The sequence below is a fragment of the Corvus brachyrhynchos genome, unplaced genomic scaffold (assembly GCF_000691975.1).
Source record: "Corvus brachyrhynchos isolate BGI_N302 unplaced genomic scaffold, ASM69197v1 scaffold258, whole genome shotgun sequence".
Classification (NCBI taxonomy): domain Eukaryota; kingdom Metazoa; phylum Chordata; class Aves; order Passeriformes; family Corvidae; genus Corvus; species Corvus brachyrhynchos.
Window position 1 is genome coordinate 404,774 of NW_008240122.1, and position 17,959 is coordinate 422,732.

At 41.2% G+C, this 17,959-nt stretch overlaps 1 protein-coding gene across 1 annotated transcript in view; it reads right to left on the bottom strand.

The window, feature by feature from the left end:
- Positions 1-217: 217 nt before the first annotated feature.
- Positions 218-17,959, bottom strand: part of HHAT (hedgehog acyltransferase) — a 151,085-nt gene continuing 133,343 nt past the window's right edge. The window contains exon 11 of the mRNA XM_017744809.1: positions 218-2,512. Coding sequence (XP_017600298.1) covers positions 2,421-2,512 — 92 coding nt within the window. The 3' untranslated portion in view covers positions 218-2,420. The remainder of the gene's footprint in view (positions 2,513-17,959) is intronic.

The window sequence follows — 17,959 nt, forward strand, 5'->3', positions numbered from 1 at the left end:
CATGCGGAAGTTTCTCCTTAACCCAGCTACGAAAGGCTTATTTGCTTTTTAAACTCACACCACTAGGGAATGCATGTTGCATGCAGTGCACAGCAGGGATAAAAGTGACCAGTTTGCATTGTGCCCATCCTGCAGGCTTTCAGTGAATATTAGTGTTTCTCCACCACAGTGGAGCACTTATTTTTCTTACACAAGGCTATAGTTTTCCAAGACACAGTTCTCAAGCCAACAGTCCATTTCAGCTTTATTCATAGAAACAGAAAAATGTACAAAATTATGAAAGATATATAAAGCACTGAAAAAAAATAGAAAACAATTTAGTTCTGAAATAAGCATCTCTATATGACCTTCAGAGTCATTTCCATATTGGACCCAGAAGTTCTGCATGCATACAAATTGGAATCCAATCACTCAGCAGCTCCTTGGTTCATGTAATAATGGTAATCAATAAGACTGAAGAACAGATTCATGACTTTTTGCTCTAATGCTAATTCCACTTAATTGCAAAGTTTGAGAAAATTCTTGCCCTTATCTCAGTGCTGCCCCAAAATGGAGGCCAATATCAGATCCCGTTAATAAATTCAGAGGCTTAAAGCCATATACTCTGTGGCTGAGAGAATCCCTGCAATCATCATTCAGCCAGTCAGGAGGGCCATGTTTCTGGCCAGGCAGCACTCAAGGTAAGTTATTTTCAACAGGCCATGGTGTCTCCTAGAACTGGCTTCCAGGGGAAATCATGACATTCTCAAGGCAGGAGAGCGGGGGCACTCAACAAAAAAAGCTTTGAAACAGAAAGAGATGGGCTTTTCTCTGCATGGATAGAGAGCTGAAGCCTCTGCCCTTATTTCTTCAGGAATAAATGGAGGGTACAAGAAGGCTGCCATAGTTGTGAGCAGCAGAGACATCAGAAATGCAGGCAATAAGCAGAAGACTGAATTTCTGCTTATTTTTCTCAGGAACTGAATTCCTTGTTGAAGGGATAAGTTGTATCAGACTTGGCTGAAGCTGCAGGAGTGATGGACAGTAGGATACTAACTCCAAACAGGCTGAAAGGTCTGCCAGGGGCATGGAACAAGTTTTGACATGCTTTGGGTGAAGGAAGCTGCTTTTGGAAGAAGTCCTCTCCAGAACTCGTGGCCTTTTGACCATGCCTAGGGAGAATGTCTAACTTTAGAAAGACTAAAGGTCTTCTGGCTGCTCTTCAATATCAGTTTAAAACAGAACAGTGTACCAGACACCCACAGCACCAGACAGGGGAAGGATCTCCCCTTCCCTCAGAAAGCAGCGTGTGCTGAAGCACTCCTGCAACATGGACACCTGCAGGCATGACCTTCCCAGCTCTGGACAACACAATCTTTGGGCAAAGATGCTGCTGTAACAGGTCTGGCTGTGGGCAGAGGACATGGAGCTCCAGCTAATTTGGTGCCACTGTATTGGACCTTTCTGTTTTTTCCTAAAGGTGAACTTGAAAAGTTCCTCCTAGGGTGTCTGCAATATATTGCAGGAGCTGATTGTCTGGACACCAGAGAATGAAGCAGACTGAACAGATTTACCATTCACCCAGACTGGGGATATCTCCTTTTGTAACAATACAAGAGGCAGACTGAACAGTCTGAAGGTGGTATTAGCCCCAAAATAAAGGTAGTATTTTATGCTTTAGCTCTAAGACAAGGCAGACAGCACTTAAAGCCCGAGGAGCTTTAAGAGCATATTTGATTAAAAAGGAAAGCTGTTCCTTAAGAAAAGACCTGCCTCCCTACTCTCTCTTTTTAAAGAAACAAAACCATTTCTAAGGTTACCAAAAAGGTGTTATTTTAAAGGCAAAATTTTAAATGAAGACTTTAAAAAGAAAAAGCAGACTTTGCTACGGTAGGTGGAAAAGTAGCTTAAGGCAGAACTACTCCAGTCAGTGAGAATACAAAATGTTCTAGCTTATATCAGAAAGCAATCAGGAAGAACTGATGAGCATCATGCCCTTCATGCAGCAGTGTAAGTGCAGGGCACAGCCCTACATGCCCCCAGACACAAACTGTGAGAGATTGGGCTTTTTGAATTCTCCAAGGTAGAATTTTTTTTTTTTCTTCAGTATCTCAAAAGAGGCAGCAAAACATGAAAAAAATCCTCAACATATATAAAATACCTGTTCTGAGATGTACACTTCTAATGTACATAGCGTCACAGAGATGCTGTTTTACAAAAATAACACAATTCCAAACGCTTCATAATTTCTCCCCATTCCCGGCCGTAGGCCATCAGTGTTTCTGCAGTTCAATTCCTGCATTTGCAATCCAGAATCAATTAAATAGCTTTTGGTTTTAATACCTGGACTGAAGACTTGGTCTGGCTCACCCTTATGCAGACAGAATATCCAGTGTTGGAAAACCATTAACCTGCCTTAAGAATAATTGTTTGTATCATTCCTAATGCGCCGCGTACTTCTGCTCCCACTCAATTCCAACATGAGAATAGCAGTACAGGAACCCAAGAACAGTCAGGGTTGCCCATGGCCAGCCTATAAATAGAAAAGACAGACAATACCAGTCAGAATAATTAATGACTGCTTCAAGTAGAAATACTCTTGGGAAGACCAACTTACGATGCTTCCAATTAATTTTATTAGCAGTTCAGTCTCATAAGTAAGTAGAGTCAACCCACAAAATTTGAAAAGGAAAATTGTCTAAGCTTCAGGGTTGCCTGACCCCCTGGCAGGGGGGGTCAGGGAATTGGACCAGATTTATTCCTGTCGAATTACAAAGGTCTGTTTTGATCCTCTCCTTTGTAGTGGGTTTGTCTATCAAGCAGATTGCCCCAATGAACCCTGATGCTTTAAGCTGGCTATGGTACTTCCTAGGCACAAAGGGATATATAGCCACAATGAAGATTATTAAAAATCTGAACTAGTCCAGTTACCTGTTCTGCAAAAGGAGTCTGGGGTAATCTCTCATTAAGATTGTTTTGGATATCCTGCAGCTTGGTGTAAAGCCTGATGCACCCCTCTTCAGCCCACCAACAGCTAATATGTGTCAGTGAAGAACAGACAGACCTCTCTGCCTGATTTGCCTGATGCCCAGGCTATTTTTTAACTAAAAAGACTCTTCCAATATATAAAACCTTTGCTGGGGAAATGATGTTTCATTAATATTACAAATTCTTTCACGCAAAAGTCACCATCTTTTCACTTGAACTTATCACAGCAAACAGCAGTAAGCAGGAGGTCACAAGCCAAAAGGTCTGTTGCTTTCCCGTGGAGTTGTAAATAATTCGAAAAATCTGTAATCAAGTAAATGGTTTTGCTTTCTTTGATACCTTTCCTGACACCTCTGTTCCCTTTGTCCATTCTCCTCCTTTCTTTAGAATGTATGAAATTCAGATCTTACAGGTTGAAATCCTCAGCGCTAGGCCCTGATGTTTTTCAGTGTGTGTTGGCTGGGGAAAGAGGACACAGAGAAAGACGTTTGTGGGTTTTTTCAATGGCTTTTTTGTTGACATAAAAATTTTGGTTATGTGCATGACTGGTTTTCTGCATGCTGTCCTTGAACTACCAACACCTGCTTCTGAAAGAAAAGCTGCCCCTCTTGGGGAAAACTCCAGTCTAAAGGAACCTGCTGGCAGACATGAGATTGGCCTGGAAGAAGGGATGGAGAGAAGCTGTAACCTCTGCACAACATGATACTCTGCAGGAAGAGCTCTTTCTGAAGGTATATTTACAAGGTGCTTTGCAGGCTGGCTTTGTCCAGGCTCCAAGCTAATTCCAGCCAGGGGACAGTTAAATTGTGCTCACATCCAGCTGAGCCTTGGCTCACTACCCTGCTGTGAGTTCAGCAGAACTCACAGCCCCAGACTCAGTCCTGCACTTCTGGGGATGGCATGTGCTGGGATCCTTCCTCTGTGCCCCAAGAGCTGGGCACTGTCACATTTCATCCTGGGACAGGTTTAGAAAAAGTTGCTTCCCCCTGCTATGAATAGCTGGGTTTGTTTCATGAACCTCTAATTATTCTAGCCTTGCTTTGTGGTGAAATCCAGTCCTGTAACCTGACTGATTTTCATGGAGACATTTACAAATATTAATCCCTTGTCTTCACAACCCCCTGAAGCCAAATTATACTTTTGTTTAATTATTTGCTTCACAAAATGAATTTGCTGAGGTATCTCCAAAGGGATTTTTAACCATAAAAGTCTTGTTTTTATTTCAGTGAAATTAGGCTACTACAGATTAGGTTTCACCTTCAACAGCAAGCTAAAGCCCAGCTGTGCTTTGTCTCTGCTAAAATTGCATGTGAAAGTATGTCAATAGATGTAATAAAAACATACCTCTTCTGGCAGCAATATTGTGGCGGCTGCTTTATACAGACTGAGCCAGAAAATTAAAAAAGGACTGAGTCTAGAATTGTTCTTCTGTTTTAGGGGCACTTTGGAAATTTGCTAGTTACATGTTTTGCATTTTTAAATACTGTAAAGCTCTGGCACACAGAAAATGTGCCAACCGTAGTTTGACTTGCTTGCTCTCCTCAAGCAGTGTATAGAGATCCTGTCAGAACACATAGCTATGCACTGGACATCTTTTCTAGATGTCTTAGGCTTCCAGTAAGATTCCTCCATAGTGCCCAGAACCTGGGTTCACAGGTTTTTTAGCCACTATAATCAGGTTTGTGGTAATCCTCCTGGAATGCAGGGAGTCTATCCTGTACAGTAACGGGTGTCAGGGGCAGCATTCAGCACATCATCTCCTCCTGACCTAATGAAGGTGAGAAGGAAGGGGGAAGACGAAGTGACCCCAATATGGGCAAAGGAAAAGGGGATTTTTAAAAATTCAATCTTGCTACAGTTCTTGTAGGAGGTGCTGCACAAATCCCAAAGCATTTCTTGCTGCTCAGGTAGGAGGCAGCTCCAAGCAGGGGTAAAGGGGCACCTATGCCTTGCCCTTTCTTGCCATACTGGAACCATGTGTAGTGCTGGTGGGTGGGTGTGGGGAAATGCATGCCTTTGCTTCAAAGGCATCACGTTCTGCTCCTTGGCAATCCCAGATTAGCTCCAGCCCACTCAAGGCAGATTTGCACAGGTACATCCACACTTGAGAAGCAGCCCAAGGACAGCCTGAAGCAAGCAGGGGACCTTTAAACTGTTTTCACTCATCTCTTCCATTTTAGGACTGGATATACCATAAGGTTATTGAAAAGTCTGAAGAACTTGGTCTCCAGAAGGTGATGATGTAGGGAAGGACACCTGAAGTAATGCTAATGCAGCAAGGGTGCAATTTCAAATTCTGCCCAGCATGCGTTTTCCTTGTTGCTGACCTCCACAATCAAACAGCAGCACGAGCTGCTCTCTCACAAGGCAAGGTCACAGGAGCCTTCTTCTGGCTTCCACAGTTTCTCCTTGTAAACCCAAGCAACCAAACAGTACCAATGGCCTCGGATCCACAGTTCCAAGGAAATGTCCTCCTTTTACCCTGGGCCAGCATTGTAAGGTACGTTTGTCCCTCAGGCCTTTCGCTGTCTCTCATTCTGCTCCTACTCTCAGACACCATTCAGAGGGCTCTTCTTTTTGGTGACTCCTCAGCTTTGCCTTATCCCCCTAAACCACTGCACCCTCACCTATGCTGTACCACTCTCCAAACTCTGCTTGGAAGGGTACATGTCTGCATTCTAGATCAGTCTCTCTCTATGAAGTCATACATAGAATGTGCTCTTTAAAACATTATTGGTTTCAGATCAAGCACTAGGCTGTTAGGAAATGACTGAATTAAGTCTGTCTATTCAAAACCATGTCACGTAACACCTTAAATCTTACAGTTTCTTGACTGGTTTCAGTAATTTGATTTTGGGCTTGAAGGCCAAGTTTCATGGGACTACTCAGATTTTCATAATTTTTTTTTCACAGGAAGATTAATGTATTCATTAACATATGCTATTTGTAGATACAAGGACTAATTCATATGCTCTTTGAAAATCCAGCAATATTTGTGAGCTTTACACAAATGTCTGCACAAATGTCTTCTAAGACAGCTGGATATTACTTTTAACAAAAGAACACTGGGTGAGAATCACAACCAAATTCTCTGCTTATGGTGAGGTATGCTGCTCCACAAAACATCAAACACGAGCTCCTTTGTGAGGAGGAGTGCAAATTTTGTAGAGAGGTAGCAGCAGCACTTGATCATCTATCACACAACCTCCTCCCAGAGAAGTCTTCAGGTCCAGCTAGTCCTGAGGCACTGCTCTGTCCAACAGAGCTCGTGGACTTTCTAGGAGTCTTGCTGGTTAAAACCACATTTTGGTATATTATGTACCCAGCTTTTAGCCTAAAGAGCAGGAGACTTGTCTTCATTACACCATCAAGATAGAATTGATACAAACTTGCTGCTACAGGAACAGCTTTTGGAGTTACTCCTTTCTTTCAACTTCCTATCCCTCATTCCAAAGTATTTCTGGATACTTTGAAAACTACTAGAAAAGGTCATGTTTCTAACACATTCTGGATTTTGACAGGAGTGGTGTAAAACTAAGCTTTCAATTAAAAAGTAACAGTCTGGATCACAGCTCTTAAAAGACCAGTTATATCCCTATAACCTCAGTTCAAATCATTTGAACCAACATTTAATCATGTATCCAGAAAGAAGCTCTTTCAAATTTCCTCATCACTCACAGTAATGAAAAAGAATCACACTGGCAATGTTTTGGGCAGGTTTCAATCATCATCAAAATGCTAGGAAACAGTCCTTTGTTCCTTCCAACCTGTGAGGTGTAAGAGAAAGGGGCTGCAGTTACATTTTGCATTTTCCAAAACTGCCTTAGTGGCTCTTGGACCTGAACATTATTTTTAGCTGTGCCTTGGCTGCACAGTCCTCAGAAGTCTTCAAGTGCAGAGTAGTTATTAAATCAATTGAAGTCAGAAGAAGTAATCTCCCTGAAAAGCTTGGCTTCAGGAGCATGCATCTACTCTGATTTGGAAGTACCTAAGTTGCTGTAAGGCTTAGCACTCAGGAAAATTTATTCTTAAACAAAAGTTCAAATGTGACAAGACACTGCAGCAACTCCTCTGTAAAGTGGAATTAAAGAGACACAATGGTGGGAAGGAGGAAGAACAGGCACCAGTCTGCCAAGCATAATAAAAAGCCAAAGCAAACCAGCATTTGAGGCCAAGACGTCTCTTACCTACAATTACTAACATACTTAGAGGATCAGTAAAACTACCACTTTTTCAGAAAAAAGAACGCGTTCCAAACTAAAGATCTCTTGAAAGACGCCTATTATCTAGCCCAACATTTGAAGCATCTTCAAAGGCTGGGCTAGATAAACTCTGCACTTTTTAATTTTAATTTAATGTCTTTTTGTCACTTCCAGGTGGACCTGTCTGACCACTACAGCAGGGAATGTCACACAGCATGTGTTACAAACACGGCGCAGTTTGATACCCAATTAGTCCTCAGATATTTGGAAAAGAAAACTCAGTCTCTTTTCAGCTGTGTTATAGCAAAGCCCTAGCCTGATTCAGAGCAGGTTTTTTTGCGGCTACTTTCAGACTCCACATTGCACATGTGTTAAAGGACAGGCAATAAATTCTACAAACACACAGCCCTCCAAGTCCCATCCTCCCATCCCACAGAAAGCAGCACACAGAGTCACAGGGTCTGTAAATTCAACATACCACCATGTCCCATTATGAGCCCCCAGCTAACAGCTCCCACAGCTTTCCCCTCCATCCATTGTGCAGCTTGGGAGCAGAGGAGCTCAGCCAAGGGGAACCAGCTTGGCAGATTAGGTAAGGCTGACCTGACCTATTCCTATAGATTTCCAGGCACTGAAGACACTTTTAGCTGGTGGGTGTGGAAAAGGTCCAAATATTAATAAAAAGTATTACTGTACAATAGGTAGTATTTCAAAGGAAACCCAGGGAAATGCTCAAAGGATAACTCAGATTGGTCCCATGCAGCATCTGGAAACATGACCAAGAAGGACAAAATTCTAAGCTTTCAGGTCTAGACCTGAACCTCAGCCAGGTACACTGGCAGTAACCACAAAATCTTCCTCTTTGGTAGACATGAAGCAGTTTCCAGCAAAAGGCACTAACAAACGTAGAACATAGTAGTCTACTTACGTGAATTTTAAATCATTATCATCCTGAAGAATGCTTACATCTGAGGCTTTCTGAGTACTTATCACTGCTGTGAGAAACTGAAAATGGAGACATAACAGTCCAAGACCATCAGCTGCAACACAGGATGACCACAACTCATTCAGATCAGCATTACTGAAAGCAAAAAGCCAAAGCCTCTTAGTGTTCTCATAATGCAAACAGGTTGGATTTAGTAGACAGAGGTCACAAAAGTTGTGGCTTTCCTGTGTTCTTACTGTGCATGGAACCAGGCTTCACCATAGCTAAAATCATTTTACTTTTATGCTTGATGGCGCTGAAGGAAGTTGTGTGCTGACAAAGACTTTCTTAAGCAACAAGGTATCAACTTAACCTGTGTCAGGGCTAAGGTTGCTGATCACACTTTTTCCTGTTAATTAGATAAGCTGCAAATAAATAAATTCACAGGTAGAGCTCAATAGATTGGCCCATCCTATAGCTTTTATGAAGCACCCCTCAACACAATTCAGTGGTGGTGCCAACACTATTTTCATTGCACTAAGTATGTATATGAAAGAAAAACAAAACAAAACACAAAAACCCCCACAACCATCACGTTGTGCTATTTGCTGGCAACTGCTCTGTGGATGCAGGTATCCATACAGGATACACCTGCCTGCATGGATTCTCTGTTTTGTCTTTGGAGCTAGAACCTCATTTAATGCTAACTAACCATGACCACTACCAGCTCTCCAGATGCTGCACAACGTAGACAAAAAGAGTTATTTCCCCTGTATGTATCACATGATACGAGCAGGATAACTTCACTCTATATTTCTTGGAGTGTTTTTGTGATACTATCCTACCCTAAGCATTTTTACTTCTAACCCTTGTAAAAAGCACAAAAAAATTTCACAGGAGTTATGCCTTCTGCTTCATGTTTTAAAATAAATCTTCACCCTCTAGTAGTTTTCCCAGCAGAGCTAGTCAGTGGAAAAAAGCCTGATATTTTAGGCAGTAATTGTGGCCTCATGCATATCAAGTTGACTCTGGAGTAGTTCAACTAAAATCAAAAGAAGCATATTCGTGCTACTGCTGAATTTGAATTAACAGTAAGGAAGACTGATGAAAACTGCCTGTTGGAATTTTCCTGCCAAAACTGCTAATGGGAAAGGAAAAATACCCCAACCAACCAGCTTTAGTTTTCAGAGTATGAAGGGTTGAATCTGTAAATCTTCCCTCTCCTCTCATGTCTTGAGAGCTACACACAGCTAATATGAAATCAAAGCCCACAAAATACGAAATCTTAATGCTCATTTATTTTTAGTACGGAGACAAAAGCTTCTAAAAGCATTATTGTAAACAAAGATGCATCTTCACCCAGAAGCAAGGCAAAAGAGCTACCTCTATGAAGCGTTCTGCAAAGAAAACATTTTAGAGTAATGTATCTGGCTTAGGACAACACTGTATTTATCATTAAATGTCTACTCAGGTATTCCCAACAGAACTGCATGGTGTGAACAAGTACCTAAAGATGAGACTTGCAAAGATTTTAGGGCAGTTTTCAGTCGTAATTATCTGCTGAGTGTTATATACACCAATGAAAACACCAGAGCCAGGAGCCTCCTTTTGTTACAGTTTTAAGATGAAACAGGAGAATGAAGAGTTAACTGCCCAGGACAACATGAACATCCCAAAGGCAGAGCTGGGAACACTGCTGTTGCCTAGCAGGATCCTGAGGTGAGCATCTGCCTCTCACTGAGCAGAGAGATGCCCATGTTATATATAGAAAGACATGCTGAGTAGAAAGGTGAATTAACTTCCCATCTACTAGAGCTTCAAATTTCAGGAAGATTTATCTACCAGTCTAACTGGGGTTCTTGGATTTAGGTTTGTGTGTCAGGCTTTTCACATACAGTGAAGCTCCTTCTCTTGCCTTTTAGTGCTAGGGAGCTCTTGAGAAATCAAGGCTAAATACTCACAAAAGAAGAGGATTTAAACCAGGGGTTCAGACACATGCCATCAATCACCAGTAAGCAAACATTTGGGTAAAAAGGTGGAGCACTATAATTTATTTCCCCAATGTGATCGCTGGCTAAGGTACCCTGAAATGGTCATGAATATAAGATGCCTAAATGACCATAAAATAATTAATTTTTAAATATGAAGAATGATTTAAGGATTAATTATTCACAGTCCCCTTCCTACCTGCAACCCATTTTTTAATCTGCCATTTTTCCTTGTCATCTTCAAAACCATTTACATTCCAAGACCATTGCAGCTATTCCATGGTGCTGTCTTGTTTCTTCACAGCATTAAGAATAAGAAAAAAAGCAGACAGTGTGACAAATTTAACAAGTATTTACAACCAGCTACGCTAGCAACAAACAAACTACAACTCCTTATCACAGAGCTCTCGTACCTGAAATGCTCCGTGGATAAAAACTATATTAACTGCTAGAGTTTAATGCAGTAAGCGAAGGGCTGAGAGCACAATGTTAACATGAACACTGCATTTTGATAATTGCTATATCAGTGTAAAGCTAGCACTACAAGTGGGGTCATTGAGCTGGGTTCTCACTTAGCACAAATACAAATATCTTGAGGGATGGAAGTGCCCAGATAAGGTAACCAGGCAATCTTGCAGTCGTTTACTGAGCCATAGCAATCGATGCAGGACTAAAGGATTTTGAACACTGCTGGTCTCAGGCTGTATGAAGTTACTCCCCTTCTGCTTGAGTCTTGTTTTCACAGTGTCACCAAAGGGCAAAGAAAAGAGCTGATGCAGACTTAGGGAGGCAGCCCTGGAAGCACAGGGGTAGTTGAAGGTAGCCATGAGCCAACAGAAAACCCTGACAACAAACAACCCCCATCCCACTGGTGGCATATCCCATGAAATGGAAGTGTTGTACACAAGTTATCTGGAGCAAAAGGGCCATACCAGATTGACCTCAGTAGACCAGTTTTTGATGGAACAATTGCTTCACTTTTCAGCTGTACAAGCTGACCTGACCCTGCTGCAGCCCATAGAATCATAGCAACTAAATAGAAGAATTATCAGTAAAATAGTTCCATTACAGATAGTTTGTGGATAAGACTAAATTAATTTTAATTTTGGGGGGAAAACAAGTCTGTGTTGGTCCATCATCAAGACCACTTGAAACAAAGGAAAAAACTAATTTAAAATTCCTTGAATAATGTCAATATTTAATTGACTTCAAGGACAAAATTAGACAATTTGCTTGTATATTCTCAGAAAAAACATTCTGGATTTCAAGAGTACATCTGCTTTTGAGTTTGGGGAGGGAATGCCTTATTCCCTGCTTTCTGTGTTAACTAGGCAACACAAACAGAGAGTACCTGAAAATACAGGCCTACCTGGGTGAGCTGTGTAAGCACAGAGGTCATCTGAAGCAAAAGCTGGTAAACCATTCATCGTTTGTGTCAGAAAACACAGATTAGAAATACCCAGGCAGCTGTATCACCATGCAAAATCTGCCAGCACTTCCAAGGACAGTGATCTCATTTCCTAAGCCCTGCTCTGCTTTCATGGGATCTGATCTCAGGCCAGTAAGCAGCCAGCAAGCAGCCAGCCAAGGGAAGGAGGTCTGACGAGCACAAATCTGAATCAGTTACCTACCAGTGCGGTCACAGAGATCAAAACCATTCCATCAACCCAAGCTGACACTGATGGATACAACCCTTCTTTGCCTTGTAGCTGGCTTAGAGGAATGCACATGGAAAGATTAAATCTTGTAACAGCCTAGCTGTTCTCCTTGCTTCCCTGTTTTAAGCAAGCTTCCTGAGCAGCCGCTGAAGGGGATCACTCACAATGTTCCTTTCAGGAAAGATGGCTGCACTGGCCATGTACAGAAACAAGTCTGCAACTGCAGAACATCTCATAAGCCCCCATCTTTTAAAACTGTTGTATCTTTACCAGCATATTCCCTTTTCTGGAAGGAAAAAACCTTTCCATTACATAAAACAAAGTCATAGAATTACTATGCCTTGCCAGAAAGTTTTGCCTATATTTAAATTGCCTTATTTAACAAAGTGCAGTTTAGTGCAATGAGATATAATCTTTCCACATCAAATTAGGAAGGAGCATGATCTGATGCACAGCTGTTACATTCTCTGTTGCACGTGGGCTCTGCTATTCAGTGTAATAAAAGCAGTGCTGCAAATCTTTTAACATGACTGTCAATAATGCCAATATATACATCTTGCTCAAAACCAGTGTATACCCACACCTCTCCGAAGGTGAGAGTGGGCAGAACTCTGTTCTGCTCAACTAGTTTCCTCTTCTTCTTCTGTCCCTAGCTAAGATGTGCTGGAAAGGGCAGGATCCTGCCAGCCTCACTGACTCCCTGCTCCCCCCTCCTGGTGGGGCAGCCTTGATGACAGAAACTGGGCTGCAGTCCCAACTTTCATGGGATTTCTCCTAGCGCTAATTTCACATCTCATGGGAGAGAAATATAATGAGAACTGGCTACGAAGCAGTCATTTTCATTTGTAAATGGGATAGCACAAAGGAAGAAATGAGAACAAATTTCCATATGTACAGTCTCTGCTAAACAATCATCTCTGCAAATCTCTCCCCAGCGTGTGGTGAGCGCTGCCTTTATGGGATCAGCCACACAACCAGAATAATTAACTAATCCAGGCACCCTCACATCAGCTCAGTGGATCCAATAGAACAGAGCTGGATCTGATCTGATTTCAGACCACAGTTCATGTGCAATGGTGTGGCTACATGGATTAGTCATTTTACAGATACATGTGGGCTAATCAATGAATGCTGCATCTCAAGCAGGCCCAGACCGTGATCAAATATCTTTGCTTATAATCACTACATGTCAAAACAACACTTCCCCACATCATCATTTTTAAACTAAAATACCAAGATGCCCAATCAAGAGAGCATGGTGGCTACTGAGGCTGGCTGGGCATGGGCAAAGACAGCGCTGAAGAAGGATAGAGTGCAGCATGTCCACAATTTACGCTAATTATCTGGAGAAGAACCAAAATATTGTCCTTTTTTTTTTTTTTTTTTTGCGGGGATGGGGGCAGAGGTACATAGCTCACCCTGCTGAAATAGGCTGTTTTTCTTCTGAAGGCTGTATCACTCCTGATCTTGACAAGGAGAGTAATGCCAATTTCTTTGGCAATAATTAGCATACCTAACAGAGAGGACAGAGGGTTCATTTTCTTCCCTTCTCCTTTATTTTCAGTTGGCTCTTCTACTGGTTCTATATGAATTATTACTAAAAATCAATGCCTCATACTGAAGTAAATATTCTGGATGAAATAGAATGGAAGAGCTTTTAAAATTTTATGCATGGTCACTGAATGCAGCTGATTTTTGCACAGGAAAGGGACATTTAAAAAGAAAAGTATCAGTCTGTTTTACTGGTTCTTTTCCCTATTTGAAAATCTTAAATGCACAATCTGGTTGTCCAGCCACCATCTACCATCTTACTAATTCCTTTCAAAAGAATCTTTTGAATAGACACTGGCACACCCAGGATAGATTTTGAAAGTTCTGGTTTCTGGATCATATTTTCCAGCACAAGTTTTAGCATCCTTCACATCTGCTCACACTGTATTCATCATATGGGTCAAAACTGCTCTTGATAAGCCCTTTTTCCCTTTTGAAGAATTACTTTGCGCTGGGATTTGCCTCAGTGTTCACTTTTCTGCAGAACTGCAAGACAACTATGGATAAAAGACCTTCATCTGTCCTTCGGTGTTTCAGTGAGTACTGGCCTCAAGTGAAGAGCTCAGCTGCAGTGAAAGTTTGTCGTAACAAAGAAGCCTGATTAAATAAGCGAAACTTACCATTTGGCAGAGTCCTTCAGCAGTTCATAAAAGTCAAAGACAATACTTAATGTTTTGATCAGAAACTGTGCTTAAGTCTTTGACTTGCATTCTTTATGACCTTTCAATCACATTTGAATACATTTCAATTACCAAGGCAGAAAAATTACCCTGGCAGATGGACCAAGGTCGTTACCAATTTACTAACATTCCTACCTTCCCTTTTGCTGAAGTCCCTGTATCTTCTATGGCTTATATAATAATAAACTATTCTTTTATTCTGCAGAGAGTGATGTAGCTTAATTTGTTTTAAATCCTAACCCAAACTACAACAGATGATATAATTGCTGGGTAGAATACTTGAGAAGCTGTGGCACCATTTGTGTCTCCATTTTGATCTGCTACTAGAGGCCTTAAACACAATAACTGGAAGTACAAAGAAAGACAAAAGCAGAAGGGTGACTCAAATGCACTGGCATCACTCTAGACAAAGACTATGCAAAACTAAAGTGTTTAAGTGATCAAGTCCATCTCCAGTAAAAAGGAAGAGAACCCAACTAGGGAACTGAGAACCCAACTAGGGAAACAGCAACAAAAAAGATGGGAAGCAAGAATCAAACTCACAGATTAAAAAAAAAAATTATCTCTTCACTGAAAAAGAAGACCTAAGAGGCTTCCTCGGCTCATCAATACTGATCTAACAGTCCACTTAGAATATGGGCAAAGAATGGGGACTATATGCTACCTTAGATGATAAATTATCTTAATCAAGTACGTTATGAGAGACTAAAACATTCAAGTACTCTTGTTAAAAAAAGACTTTTTTTTAGAAAAGTAGACTGTAAGAAAGATTCAATAACAATATATTTTTTCAAATCTGAATTGGCTGGTTTTAGTCACAAAAGCAAAGAAAGCTTGTATGTCAACACAAGAACTTGAGCGTGCCTCAGCAGGGACAACAGCCAGCTCAGCTTGCCTCATGCCTTTGGTGTATAGATGGATCCCATATGTGCAGAATGGATACCAAAGGTCATGTAGCAAAAGAGACCCCCCAACATGATCAATCTGTAATATCAAGTTAGGACTAACTAGGGTGGCCTTTACCAGATGAAAACAGGTCCAGTCTTTTGAGCCTTCTTTCAGAGCTAATGATGCTAGTTTTGTTTCAGTCTGAACACTTAAGATAGTCTACAGTGAGGACCTGTAAGCTTGGCACAGGTTGACCAGCAGCTTAATTATAGCTGTCATCTCATTAATGTTGAAAAATTTTATTGCCTTCCTCTTGGAGATATAAGTGGACTTAATCTTGTATCTCAATCAGGCTTAACAGAATATTAAACACAAGTGCTGTCAGTAGCCAACTTCTTTGATGAAGGCAGCAGTACATAAAGCTGAATTGAATTATTAGTTAAATTACTCCTGCAGAACTCACATGACGGTAGAAAAGTTCTGTAAAAAGTCTTAAGTAAATGTTAACATTTTCAACAAAATAACCACTGTCTTTGATTAATGGAGATCTAATCAGACTATACATTAATTTGGAATCATCTATGAACTGTCATGGAAGTAATTTGTGTCATCTCAAACCCAGTACAAATTTGTCAAAGTACTACATGTAATACAAGGTCTTGATGTAATTAACTTCACTGATTAAAACGCTCATGAACTGTGTGTCCTTGGCCAAGCACAGCACTGCCATGGTCTCAGTTTCAAGAGAGCTGATGGGTCAGCACTCACTCTTGTAACACAAGTGCAGGAAGGTTACTGCAGGCAGACCCATGCAGTTGGTTACACCACTGTGCCTGCACTGAGATAAAATCATACCTACTTTATGTAACACCACAGACACTGGGAAGATACAGAAAGTGCAAAGTGCAAGCAAGACAAAAAAATCCCAAAACACTCCTTATTTTTTCAGAATCATGCTGAAGACTCAGCATTCTAAGATGTGACATCTGGGTCTGTGATGGGTCTCCTTTGTTTTTTGACTTTGTCAGTAGCCATGCTCATAGCAGCACCTGCACACCATGTTGTAGCAACAATGCATATTGCATTTGATGGGGTAGTAATTATATTGGACTAGATTCCCCAAGGGAAACATGCTTCTTCCCAGGAAGCTTCAGCTGGAGGCTCCCTCTGGAGCTGCCCTGATGCTCAGCTCTTTGCCTCCTTTGGAAGCTGCTCTGTGGCTCAGTTAGAGTCACTACATGAACACCCCAGGATTTTCTGTAACCTCACAGCTTGCACACCCTCCTGCAGCAGAATGGAAGAGAGAGGTCCTCTCCCTGCTCCACAGACTACACTTGGTTTCTATCCAGCAACTGCGTGAAGTAAATCAGACTCTCCAGTATGGCACACAACTGGCAGAAACTACATCCTTACAGATGCTTCCAGATTGTCTTTAGCATTCCCCAGGAGACATCAAGAGCCCAGACCATGGGAAGAACATCTCACTACTTCACATTACCTGAACAGTGGGCAGTAAAGGTGAGAGTAGATTTTCAGAGGAAGAAAAAAACCACACAAATAAAAATAAGAGCATCATAAAGGACCCCTAACCTATGCATGGCAGACACACTAAGACAGACAATCCTGGAGGGAAGAAAGGGGGATGGAACCAAAAGAGCTGTTTCATCTCACAAGATACATTTTGACAATTCTTCTAGACTGACTGTCAAAGCAAGTAAATGCTGACTCTTATCTCCTAGCTTCTCCTGTCCTCATCTCACAACCTTTCATCAGCAATACTGTTACTTAAAAAAGAAGTACGATACAAACCTTGTGTGTTTGACTGCACTGCAGGAGCCAGCTTCAGTGGGAGACAGATCTGCAATGCTTATCCCAATGAAATGGTGACACCTTCACATTAGTGAGTGATCAGGACTTTTTTAATAAGGACTTGACCTTTCTAAACGTGGCATAGGTCAAACAAATTGAGACATCACTAGCTCATGGCAATCCCTTTTGTGGATTTTTCATGCACTGTTGCCACACAAGACTTTACTGTCAGCTCAAGAAGCACAAAAAACAATGCACTGAAAGGATCTAACAGTGTTTCTGCTTCATGACCATGTCTTGCTCATCATTCTGTGCTTATTGAGTTCCATTCACAAACTCCAAAGAATTTGGAGAGCTGTGGAAAAGCACACCACAAGGAGGAATGAATGTGAATTTCTTCTGACTGACATCAGGCACAAGAGCCAAGATCTACTCCCAGATCTGCTACTGACTTACTACTTCTCTTTGTTTCCCTTTGTGACTTGTAAAGCAACTGGAATCACAAAATTCTTCAAATGGTTAGGTCAAAAATACAATACAGGTCAACAAGAGGATACACACATCTATTGCCATATTTTTCTGCTCAGAAACCTGGCAATCTACTGTAACCTTAAAGTGACCAAAGCAGATTCAAATGAAGCTGGGAGAAGAAACCATGCTCGTTTGCTCTCTCTTCAGGAGTGATAATTTTTGACAAACCAGGTTTATAAGGACAGGTGTTTTGGGACACTTTTGAGCAATTTTGCTCAACATTTTTGAGCACTTCTGCTAAGTGCAACAGAGGTTTTACTAAAATAAAGACAGGTGCTATTTAATTTTTTTTTCAGAAAGAGTACCATGATGTAAAATTTGCATTATCAGGTTAATGCAAATTTAATGTTTAATGCACCATTAAAAGTTTAACTCATACAGAGATGTGCACAGAGCTGCATGATAGTGTCACCATCAGGCTCATTGGAAAGGATGTCTTAGAAACAACAGAATCATCTTGCTACTACTAGAAAAGACCTTTAACTGTGGTTGCTGTGATTGGGACAGCATTTATGTTCAGTATAAAGCAGAAAGATGGCATCAAATGCCCTAGCAAAACTCTGTGTCCCTTATGACTAGGCTGCACACAGATAACAGTACAAAAAGGTTCAATCTCTGTTGTACATAATTTTTCTGGTAAAAGTTACAAGCCTATTCATGCCATTATATGCTGTTTCAACCCAAGGAAGAGCTTTACTGAAATAGTACAAGGCATGGATTCATGTGAGATGGCCTGGTGGTGCAGCCTCTGGGCATTCCT